The sequence below is a fragment of the Dendrobium catenatum genome, unplaced genomic scaffold (genome assembly GCF_001605985.2).
Source record: "Dendrobium catenatum unplaced genomic scaffold, ASM160598v2 fragScaff_scaffold_1384, whole genome shotgun sequence".
Classification (NCBI taxonomy): Eukaryota; Viridiplantae; Streptophyta; class Magnoliopsida; order Asparagales; family Orchidaceae; genus Dendrobium; species Dendrobium catenatum.
Window position 1 is genome coordinate 278,206 of NW_021319846.1, and position 10,844 is coordinate 289,049.

Below are 10,844 nucleotides of genomic sequence, written 5' to 3' on the forward strand. Positions count from 1 at the left end.
GTCCATTAAACGGTCAAGCTACCGTTGAATTTCTTATCATGTACGTTGAAGTTGAAAAGATAAGTTTGACGCGAGGTAATACTGAGCCTCCAAATTCACTAACATATGAATTTTCGACCCAAGGTGAAAGGGTTGAAGTGCTTGCTGGTGCTTCAAGGTTATAACTAGAAGAAGAGCTTATTGATGAGTGAGTTCCATATATTGTATTTTCTTAATTGTCCAATATTATTAATTTTTATTGATTAGTAAATCAAGATGAAAATGTTGAATGTAGTGATATAGAGAACCAACAGACGCAGGAAGCTCCTATCCTTTCTACACAATCGATTCCTTCTAATCATTACAGTTATGAGACTATGAGTAGTGGCTCTAGCGAACAGTATTCTGATGATGATGATGATCTTTTAACAAAGTTGAATGATGGAGTTGCAATTTTTAATGAAGATATTCGTAATGTCATCCAAGATAACTATTCCAGATCAATCGGCACTGCAGACACGATGTTGGCCAATAATAACTATGCCGACATCTGTAGGACTACACAATAATGAGATCAGAAAGTTGAGTTAGAGGATGTCCCTAACGAGAACAGGTGATAGTGGAGGATGACTTCTTGTTTTCCACTGAATTAATTGAAAGAATGTGCTTTACAAGAAAGGTTGATTTGCAATTTGCATTTCAAGGACAATCAATTATAAATAGTATTTAATACATTGTCATCGCATCAAATAGAAATAAATTTACAGTTGCATGTGCAAAGCATGATTGCTCAATGTCTCCTTGCCTATAACGATTGCATTCAGCTCAAACTAAATGCTTAGGTGGTATATGAAAAATCTTATCTATCAAGTACTAACATCTGCCACTCCAATTCTTGAAATTGGCCACCATAAGTGCAATTTGCAGTTTTCAAGTTTTTATATACTACCTACAATTAGAAAAAAGATGAACTTAAAGCCGAGGGAAATAATTGGCCGAATGGAAGCAAAGTTCAACATAAAATATTCATACATGAAGGCTTAGGATGCTCGGTGGAAGGTTATTAAGGTTGTTTTTGGTAGTTGGGAGGAGTCATATCGGACTCTGAATTTGTTCATGGATGATGCTGCTTCTGCTATGCCACAAACTGTATATAGAATTCAAAGCACTGAGATGAATGTATTTCAAAGACTTTTTTTAGCATTCGGTCTTTCTGTAAGTCGGTGGACGTACTATCGACCTATTCTTAGTCTTGATGACACATTTCTGCTTGGTAAATACCAAAGAATATTATTAACTGTGATTGTGTTGGATGCTAATAATGGGTTATTTCCACTTGCCTTCGCTAAAGTGGAGCTAGAGTGTACTGAATCATGGATTTGATTCCTCAGGCAATTGCATGAGCTTCTCCCAGTAGTTATAAATAGGGAAAATCTCTGTGCCATCTCTAACATGCATGCCGGTTTAGTTCGAGGATGTAGGAAAATTTCTCTAATGCAGCTCACCGGCATTGCTTAGGCATCTGCATGAAAATTTCAAGAAAGGAATACAATAAATAGGGTAAGGTGACGTTGAATTTATGTGCCAGGAAATTTATACAGCTGGCAATACAGACGAATTTCACGTTTATAATAGATGCATGACAAATATCAAGAATATCAAGGTTGGTATCCATTAGTGGTTGGTGGACCGAGATGTGACATGATAATCTTTAACGCATGATGGTGGTCTTAGATATGATGTTATGACAATAAATGCGGCCAAGTCTTTTAATGGTGTATTAAAAATAGCTCATGGTTTGCCAGTTCAAGCCTTGATTACTGTCATATATTTTAATATAGTTGTAATGTTCATACTACATTTGGAGTTCATTACAGCTGATGAGTAGTAAAATAATAGCTTTTTGCCCCACCTAAAAGGGTCGAGGAAGAGGCAAGAAGATTGCTAGAACCAATCTGTCTTAGCATGCACGAATTCCAAGTTCTTTACAAGTCCTCCAGATTATGCCGTGTCAACTTAATTGATGGAAGAAGATGTATGTGCAGCTATTGGAAACCATTATATATCATATACTGTGTGCGCATGTCGTCTGTTGTGTTACGATGTTAAGACGAAGCCATTTAGATTATGTATCTTTGTACTTCAGCATGACTAACCATCACATCCTCAACAAGGAAGAATGGGGATAACATGACCCCACTGTAGGCCGATATCCTCTTCTCCCGTCAAACTATTGCATGCGGTCTGGTCGTCCAAAGACTATTCGCTATCGCAATACAATGGACGAATTAAGAACACGGACTAACAGAGTTTGTGGAGCTTGTCATACATTTGGACATAATCGAGCCACATATCTAGTTAGGCTTGGTTGTATGAATTAGGACATCATGTGTTTGTTGATGTACTATGTAATGAACATTCTTATGTAATGAATGTTTATGTGTTATAGTTTTTGGAGCTTGTCATATGTACTAGAATTTCATGTGTCGTTGATGTTACCATTTGCTAAAGGTTTGCTATTAATGGAATTAGTGCAATCATATATCATGTGTTATGATGTGTTTTAGTTGGGCGAGGTTGAACACGTAGCAACCTAAGTTTTAATGATCATGTATGCTGAATAACTTTGATAGTGATTTTCATGATGTTGATTTACAGATATCTTTAAATACTTGTCAGAATTCATTTAATTTTGGTGTTAATAATTTTTAGAACTGCTTTCATTATTAATATTAATTTAACGGAATGTAATATTATTTACTGTCATTGCTAAATGCTAATTCCTTGATTTCCTAAATTTGACAGGTTGAATAGCATTGGAAGAACGTCAGCGTAAGAAGATACGGCCCGCTAGCGAGCCATCAATTGAGGCTACTAGCAATGCATGACCCCCAGCTCAGCTTCACCCGCACATTGCTTCTTTGCATGGTACATATAGGGCTATACATCTTGATGGAGTACATACCTTTTTGTTATGCTCTTTGAGATCATCCTAAAAATAAGTATTATAATTAATTGCTACTGAACTGTTCTCTTTATAGGGGACAATTCTAGAAGCGACATCACATCTTCTGATGTTCACGACTAGCCGGTCAACTGTCCAAGATTTATGGATGCATTAAGAATAACTGGCTTAGATTATTTTAGCTAGATGAGATACTTAAGGATAGACCACCATCTCTTAATAGTTTTAGTGGAGAGATGTTCATCACAGACAAACAGTTTTCACCTTACAATTGGTGAGATGACCACCACTTTATAAGATATGGCTATGATTTTATGTGTGCATATAGATGGCCCAACTTTGGTGGGTCACACAATAGTTTGACCAGGGAGACGTTGGTTGAGTTGACCAGATTGTTGCGATGACGTATTAGGGAGTCATCCATAGCCCATTGTAGTCTACCGTGACCCTTTCGACCACCGAATCACGTCCTGATTTCATATGGGTCAAGCACAGGCGCAGACTTGCATCCAGCTTAGGTGGTTGTGTTGGACTATATGGTGTGACTCATACTTGGACTTGAATGAGATGAATTTTTTGCAGCAAGTTTGAGCATACGTCTTGTTTATCATGGGTTGCCATCTACTACCGGATATATCAGGTTCAGAGATACATTTATAGTACTTGACTATTATAGAGGATTTGGCGGTATTCAGTATATACTCTATTGAGGGAGTGGTCTTGGCCCACTTGTATTGGGAGTTGAGTGAAAAAACTAGGCCTAGTAGGGCCAATATAGATGGATGCATATACTTGTTACAGATTTAGACCTGGGAGCACCTACGTGTTGGTCGACCACACTTGTGTCATTTCCAGTATAGCTTGATGGTATAAGAGTTGGGTGCAGGTACAAAGTTAAGTATTTTTTATTTCTAATATGACATTATATTTTTTTTTCAATCATCTAAGATTTATTTGGAATAGGTGGATTGAGGATCGGCTCCGAGAATTTTCCGTGAGTGATATTATTAGCTATAGGGATGAGCTGGATGGTTTACTTGATAGCCAAATATTGTTTGATTTTTAATACTAATGTACTTGTTTTATTATTTTCAGTAAACAACATAAATTTTGAATGTGCAGGTCATTTGAGAGCCGTACACATAGGATATCCGTGCTCAGGTTGCACACATATGTCTGACAGGTGAAGATATATGGACTGCAAGAGTGTCTGTGATTAGCTGGAAGAGGGAGGAGTGACACTTGCTTGATCGAGTTCTACGCAAGTTCAGGTTATGCCCTACTACTGATGTCCTACTTATGGAGCCCGACTTTAAATGAGTAGATGGTCGTGGGAAGCCAAATATAGATTGAATGTTATACCACTAGGCCCACATTTCCATATGAGAAAGTAGGAGAGTATACGTAGTTATCGGGGAGCATCTTAGTGAGGACAGTGACTATGTTGTGCATCAGTACCTACATTGGTACAAGTTATAGGCCACACTGTACATGTTCAAGGCACATGTTGAGCTTTCGACCACGTCATATTCTAGAGCTCCCTCAGAGCACCTTCTACCTAGTATCAAGTTCCTAGACCCTTAATTGCAAAATTATTGAATAAGTTATATTATGATTGCAGAGGGACTTCTTCATTGGTACTGAGCGCGCTTTGCAACATCACTTCAACGGCACTGAGAATACGCAGAAGTAGCAGGACATAAATATGGTGGCGGAGCTTTGCCATGTCTTGCTTCGGTAAATGTATATTAAGGATCATGAATATTTTGATGATACAGCTGGACATGATACACCACTCAACATGAGCCAGGATGCTCCTCAGCCTCATAATGGATTTTTTGGCCCAACTTCATATCGTGATCAGGGGCCCTCTGAGGATATCTTTAGTTAGTTGATGCCAGGGGATCGTTATGCATACCTCAGCCCAGATTTTGTATCAAGCAACATTCAGACACCTAACGAACCTTAGCCTGACATTGTTGTGAAGGAACAACATGTTACGTGAAATACCTCTCCGACCACCGCAACATTGCACTCCCGGCAGTGATGCATTGCCCCAGAGGTCACGTAGACGATGTTAGTTGAGCTTATGTTCGTATTATATATTATGTTAGCTTTTGATGATGTCATCTCCTGATGCTGTTAAGTTTTCTTGATGTTCACTTTAGATGATATTACTCTTAATGATGTTACCACTATTATGGATCATGTATTTTATTATGCTTCTGTTTTGCAATGGATATTTTGTTTTTAATTTTTATTGAGAAAATTTTATTTAAAGTCAATGTAACATAAAATGAACTTATTGACAATACCATACAAATGGGGATATGAAGCTCCATTAGAGAACTTTTACAACACATATTAAAAGCAAATAATAATAACAATAACAAATGGGTTTAACAGTAGTAGATAAAACAAACCTAAAAACTTTAAAAACATCATCACAAATATATTGAGTTAGACATTTCATATTATCAAATGGAGGCGAGCTTAGAGTTATGTCTGAGTTGGACAACATTTGAAGTTGTTCTCAAATTCTTGTTGAATATACTGTCTGTCTGTTGCATTCAGAAGCTCTTTATCTCTGGATACAACAACTCTCATTAGCTTCTTATAAAACTCTAATAGGAATTGATCCTCTTTACGACGTCATGTGATAAAGAATACAGTGATCTATAACGACCCTTGATCTTTGAACGATCTCCTCGACACAACCTTTTTTGTCGCTTTCGATCTCAGGAATCTGACTTTAGGAAATGCAATGAAACCCAATGTTGAATATCGTCATCGAACCTCTGTTGTTGATATCTTCATTCCACATATCTAAGATCATCGCCTGTCATGCACAGCTTAATTTTCATAACCTTATCATGCACATGTCATGATATGCAATCTTCATCTTCACTTCAGAAATGCATATAACACCAAAAATATTATTAGCTTTGGTCTTCACTTTAAGGATTTCATTAGTGGGTTACCAAAGTCTCTTTCAAATGAATGCTACCCTCTGAAATCATCTGCTTCGTGGGAGTTGTCCGAATCAAATCCATAACTGATGTATACATTGCAAATTGTTGTATAAGAAGTTGTAAAAAAAATTTCATACTACTTTAAGGATGGGGGAGCCTTGCACTACATATTTATACTGAAATCAAACATTGTAGAGTAAAAGAGCTCAAATTAAAAAAAAAGTTATAAAATTAGTAGAAACGTTATGAATATAATGACAAAAATAATAAAGATGACGATGATAAGCCTAATTGATGGAACAATACTTTTTTACAGCTCAAGTCACATGTCTGAAATCATACCTATCACAACTGCTTTAACATCCAATACCACCAAATAGTAATTTCTTACTTTTTTAAAAATATTTATGACGTGCATAAGTTGCCAGTTATTTCGGCGACTTATGTTAAATCTAATTTTCTCTGTTGGTAACGACTAGCTGACTCAGCTTTGCCTAGTCAGCATAAGTCGTCATTTAATTGGGTGATTTTGCTTAGTTTTAAATTTTTTTTTAAAACGTGCTTAGATGCTTAATATAAGTATTAATTGTGCTTAGTTTAAAAATTTCTCCTTAACGGGTAGCTTAGGTATGCTATTTCAGTGAGCCACAACAAACTTTTGACTACATCAATAAGGGGTAAATCGTCGGTTAAATGGGCGATTTTGTCTAATTTTAAATTTTTTAAAAATCGTGATTAGTGGTTTAATACGTTTTCTAATTGTATTTAATATAAAAATTTTCCCAATATACAAAATAAGGATGGCAATGTGATTGGTTAAACCTGAAGCATGATTCCCACTGGCCTAATTTTAGCATGTCTGGAATTATTAGTACAATGGGTTGAAATTAGAGCATGGGTAAGGGATTTTACACCTTCCTTTGGTATGGCTGCTAGCCTAAGGGGTTCTTGACTTGAATCCTGACATGGTTGTTTATATTTTCTTAATACATATATTAATATAGTTCTAATATAGAAAATGGTAAGTTGAACCTTGAAAAGATAAAATATATGTATTATGTAGTTTATAAATGTATTAGTGGAAACGCCCATTTATCAACATTTTTAATACTCATCCCTTAATTTACTCGTGGAATACATTAAAAATCTTCTTTTTGTAATCTAGTTGTGATTATAAAATTAGATTGTGAAACTTGCATCAAGCTTGTCACCAACTGTTTTTAACTTATCTCCGACCCAAGCCTTTGTTGTATGGGTATGAGGCAGGTGCAGGTGGGTAGAGGTTTGTGAAAATTACGGGTGATTGGATTGGCAAAACTTGAGCGGATCTTGGGATGTTTCCATTTCACCTTTGTTTGACTATTTGTATGGATCCCCTCATCTTTTTCACCCCAAAAAACTTATTCTATAGTACTAGCGAAAAACTGCTTAATTCTTACGCTTGACCTGTAATTGGCCTAGGCTTTGTTTGTGACAGCTTTTTTGTTGCTTTCTAAAACTATTTTCTAGTATAAAAATTTTTTGAATTATAATTTTTTGTACTAAAAAACAGTTTTATAAAGTAGCAAAAAAGCTTTCTCAAACAAAGACCTAGTTTTAGCTTGGAGGGGCATCCAGCCGCTCTACCAGCTCAACAGTAGTTCAAGATTTGAAACTTATTTCTCATTAACATTGGTCGGCAAAAAGATGCAGAAAATTGCAAAAATGGCATGAACAGCGAAGTTATTTTGCATGCAAACTAGCCTATATTTTTCTGACAGCACATTCAGTTAAGCTATTTTTATTCAGCACAGGGCCTGTAGCATTTTTTTTTTAAGTTTGCTTTGCGACTTACCATATTTAAATGCATAAGCTACTCAATAGGAAAATTTACAAATAGATTCTCCACTCATTACCATTGAAAAATTGCATTCCAAATTTATGGCAATAAGACTTCTGAAGTTTATGTAAGCTACTTACCACCACAAGGCCTTGACTAAGTGATGCTCTTTGGTTTCTACCTAGCGGTCTTTTGCATTAATCTTCACACATGCAACAAAGACGAATTTCTTCAGATCCTATTTAGATTTTGATGTGAAACATACAAGTAAACAAGAATTGCCGTTGATTTATGATTCTGTTGATGGTTCACGTGTCGGAATCTTTGAGTGATGTTCTCATCAGATTTAATATTTGTATTTTTCCTTAGGCCTATAATGGGCCTTGTGCCCCCTTATATTTGTACTGGATTTGGGCGCTCCTTAAGAAATATTGGGATTGATTTCTATTCTTTAAAAAATATATTTATGTTAGCTACTTTTGAGTGCCAATTAATCAGGATGGTCAAAGCATAAAAATTTGTTGCCAAAGTCTTGTAGGTGGCCAAAAAAAAAAAAAACATTGTAGTATCTGACTATAGAATATACACCTGATCTAATTAGAACTGCCCTTCTTAATCTTTCGGCTGCACACACTCATTATCAAGTTTGCTTTTTTATTTTCTTAAAAAAAACTGAAATCTATCATACAGACAATAACGTGCAGCACTTCAGCCGCGCATGCATGCCTCTGATGATGTTTATGGCTACAACCATTTGATCAATTTGTAAAGTTGTCACATTAGTTCTTATTGAAGTCTTTTATAGTTGAATGTTACATTGCCAATTCAAAGTCCAAAGCAGTCTTTCTGTTTGTAATTTGACCAAACTGTTTATAAAATTCTTATCAAAATTTCATCCGCGCCACTTGCTTCGATGACTTTAGCTCTACTTTCTCACTTTATTAATTTCATTGACAATTAATAGACTTTCTTTCATTTTTCTCATACTAAGGTATGAACTAAACATTTTTTTGATCTAGTTTCCTCCGCATAATTGTTTTAATAATTCTGGCTGGCTGGGTTTTTGTAGGAATAACATAATAAATATTTGTTTGTTATGCAGAATTTTGGGTTTGTGACGCCATTTCCTTCGTTAGCATTGGTTGTTACAAGCCTGATTGGAATTTTGGCAGCAGTGTTTATATTTCAGTCTGCAGCTCGAGATTGATCCTTCTTTGAATGATAAATTTTTAAGTGTTACTTTTGATGATTGACTGAACATGTACTATGCTTATGTAAAGATATTAAGGCTCTGTTCCGTACAATAGTGTTCATATTGTGTACTACTCTTTAACATTCACATATGAGTTGTGATATAATTCAGTTCTTATGCATTCAAGTTATAGAGAAAGTGTATGCACATAATTATAGAGAAAGGCAGATAACCTTCTGATTATTGGCTCTCTCGTGCATTATTCCTTAAGACACTCACATCACATGTTGTCTAAACATTCTAAGCCTTATAAATTGGATGGTCACCACATTCATATATGCTCCCTGAACAATCACCTGACGACCTTCTACAACAAGTCATGGTGATCACCATCATCACCAACGTCGCTTGGTTGGATGGTAAAGCAATGCCTCACTTTTCAATCGATTGAGATGATTTTTTTACTACTTCTTGAAGCAATTTTTTAGCTAAAAAATTAAAATTTTTATACTAAAAGTTGCTTAAAAAAATGATAATAAAATCGTCCCAAACGAAACATGACTCTCAATCTGTAATGGTCTTCAATCACTCATGTGGCTCGTCCACTCAAAACAAGTGTAGCTACGAGCCCACTATGCTGCTAAAAGTACTTTGGCAACTCTTATATGATTGTTAGATAGTAGTGATTCTCACCCCATCATCATTGATTAAAGCAATATCTCACCTCACAGTTCGTATGATGGAGACCTAATAATATTTATCTCCATTAGATAGGACATTGGTTTGTCCATAATCCACACAATATTTACATATTTATTTCCCTACCTTTTGTAATTTTTTTCTTAGAAAAGATTCTTTGTATACCTGGCATGAAAATAACATTATGTTTTTAAAGCAATTTTTTCATTCTAATAATAAATTTATCAAATTCATATTCGCTTCTTTTCATGTGTAGGATATATACATGTCAACAATTTTTTTGATGGGGCAAACTAAAGATGATGCACGAATGACCAATTTCTTCGCTCTAGTCACATCAACTTTTCTCTTTCCAATTTCAAGAGCACGTAACTCCATTGGCATCATAGATTTAGGCTTCATTTGATACGGCTTTTTTATTGCTTTCTAAAACAGAATTTTAGTATAAATTTTTTTATTTTTAAATTAAAACTCCGTCTTAAAAAGCAATAAAAAAGCCGTCCCAAACAAATCCTTAGTCATCCATCACGTTCAATTCTCAAAACATGTTATCTCCAAGTTTAATGTCAATTTAATGCCGCAACTATCAAACTTTTTTTGTAAGGTCAAAATTAATATTTCTATTATATGTCATACAACCCTATCACCTTTCTTTTAGACTCATATTTTTGCTAGGATAGTCTACCTCATAAATAACATTGGTTTTGAAAATTTGGCTGATCGATTTGATCAGTTCAACAATGAACCGGTCATAGGATCATATTGGTTCATATTAAAAACTGTCATGAACCGATCATAACTGCGGATTCAACCAGGCAATCGGTTTTGGTTCTATTCAATATTATTTGATTTAAATAGTTAAATAAATTAATTCAATAAAGTTAGTATAAAATGTTATTAAATATAATAATTTAATTTAAATTTAATATATTTAGATTTAATTATAAGCATTAAATTTACATAATAATTATTTTCTAGCCAACCACCAACAAAATATCTACATGGTTCTGCCATTCCATGTGAGCTCTTGCCACATGTAAATTAAATGGCTTTATAAACAAGACTAAAGCAAATCTCTTATGTTATGAGACTAAATAATTTAGTTAATGTTTTCAAATTTAAATATATACATTACATATTTTTAAACAATTTTTTTAATAATATAAATAATAATTATTTTTTATTAATCATTTTTAATTATTTATCAATTTAATTTTT

The 10,844-nt window shown here is 34.7% G+C and overlaps 1 protein-coding gene across 3 annotated transcripts in view; it reads left to right on the forward strand.

Annotated features, from left to right (window-relative positions):
- The window catches only part of LOC110112056 (stress enhanced protein 1, chloroplastic), a 30,959-nt gene extending 21,842 nt beyond the window's left edge, over positions 1-9,117 (forward strand). For 2 of the 3 annotated variants that reach the window (XM_028699752.1, XM_020844135.2), the window contains one exon: positions 8,838-9,117. In XM_028699752.1, coding sequence (XP_028555585.1) covers positions 8,838-8,942 — 105 coding nt within the window. In that variant the 3' untranslated portion in view covers positions 8,943-9,117. Of the gene's footprint in view, positions 1-2,784; positions 2,908-8,837 lie in introns of all 3 variants that reach the window. The other variant, XR_003702539.1, reaches the window with a different exon arrangement.
- The last annotated feature ends 1,727 nt before the right edge of the window (positions 9,118-10,844 follow it).